We start from the raw sequence: 1,355 nt of genomic DNA, 5'->3' as shown, positions 1-1,355 counted from the left end.
ATGGTTGTGAGCCACCATGTGGTTGCTGGGATTTGAACTCTGGACCTTCGGAAGAGCAGTCGGGTGCTCTTACCCACTGAGCCATCTCACCAGCCCCCTTTATTTTCCTTTTATTTACACGTATGTTGTGTGTCTGTGTGGATATATGGAATACATGTCACATGCAGGCACCTGCCCAAAATAGGCCAGATGAGAGAGAGAGAGTCTCTCATATCCTGGAACAGGAGTTATAGGTGCTTGTGAGCCATCTGCAGTGGGTACTGGAGCTGAACTCAGGTTGTCTGAAAACAACACACACCTATAAATACGCCTCACACCCTACACACAGAACAACAACAGAACTCAGAACTCAACAACAAAAGCAAATGCAGACCAGAATTGGAGTTGATACAGTGTGAGTTGGGAGGTTGGGAGGTCTGGCTCTGTGGAAGAGTGCTTGCCCGGCACATGGGAATACCTGGCTTTGAACCCCCGACCTGGGGCCCTGATGGTCTACCTTCCTCACCATCTCTCCAGACTTCATGAATGTCTACTACCAGATCCGCTCCAGCCAGCTGGACCGCTCCATCAAGGGCCTGAAGGAGCATTTTCGCAAAAGCAGTTCCACCTCTGGGGTGCCCTACTCCCCCGCCATCCCCAATAAGAGGAAAGACACACCCACCAAGAAGCCCATCAAGCGGCCAGGTGAGCGCCCACCTTAACCGGCTGAGTAACCAGCAGATCCAGGATCTCTGCAGTCTGGCTCGGCTTGGTCCACTCTGGGATGAGCCTTCTGGAGTTCATGCCTATAAACAGTGTCCCACTCACAGGGACCCAGGAGAGAGAGCACATGTCCCCTGCCCAGCAAGGCCCCGTGGAGAAGTTCTTACACCCAGCAGCTGGGTGATTTCTATAAGCTGGGGATGGGAGGGGCAGGGCCACTCGTATGCTTAATTGTCTCTGAGGCAGAGTGGCAGAGGCCATAGGTCAGAGCCTCCCTAGATCTCCTGTCCTCGCTGTGTGTTCCCACTGGGTGAGAAACAGCAGCCACTCTAGCCTTCCAGAAGCCAGAGCAGCATAAGCTTCAACAAGGCTGAGAGGTGGGCACTGTGGGCAGCAAGACTGCAGTGTGCTAGAAGCAGCCGTCATCCACCCCTCCTCACCTCACATCCAGTCTGTCAGCCTGGCAGTCCTTTGCCTCAGGAGAGACAGGGTAGTCTAGGTTACTGCAGTAGTGCCAGGAGAGGAAACCAGTGGGCTGCCAACTGCTGCTCAGGTACACCTAGGGGACACACTCTGCTGGCCTAGGGGACACACTCTGCTGGCCTAGGGGACACACTCTGCTGGCCTAGGGGACACACTCTGCTGGCCTAGGG

The 1,355-nt window shown here is 54.7% G+C and overlaps 1 protein-coding gene across 6 annotated transcripts in view; it reads left to right on the top strand.

The window, feature by feature from the left end:
* The window catches only part of Exoc7 (exocyst complex component 7), a 19,125-nt gene that overhangs the window by 6,922 nt on the left and 10,848 nt on the right, over positions 1-1,355 (top strand). For all 6 annotated transcript variants that reach the window (XM_021175787.2, XM_029483755.1, XM_021175785.2 and 3 more), the window contains exon 6: positions 517-684. In XM_021175787.2, the coding sequence (XP_021031446.1) occupies positions 517-684 (168 nt within the window). The remainder of the gene's footprint in view (positions 1-516; positions 685-1,355) is intronic.

The sequence above is a fragment of the Mus caroli genome, chromosome 11 (assembly GCF_900094665.2).
Source record: "Mus caroli chromosome 11, CAROLI_EIJ_v1.1, whole genome shotgun sequence".
Taxonomy (NCBI): Eukaryota; Metazoa; Chordata; class Mammalia; order Rodentia; family Muridae; genus Mus; species Mus caroli.
This window is presented reverse-complemented; position numbering and strand designations above follow the sequence as displayed.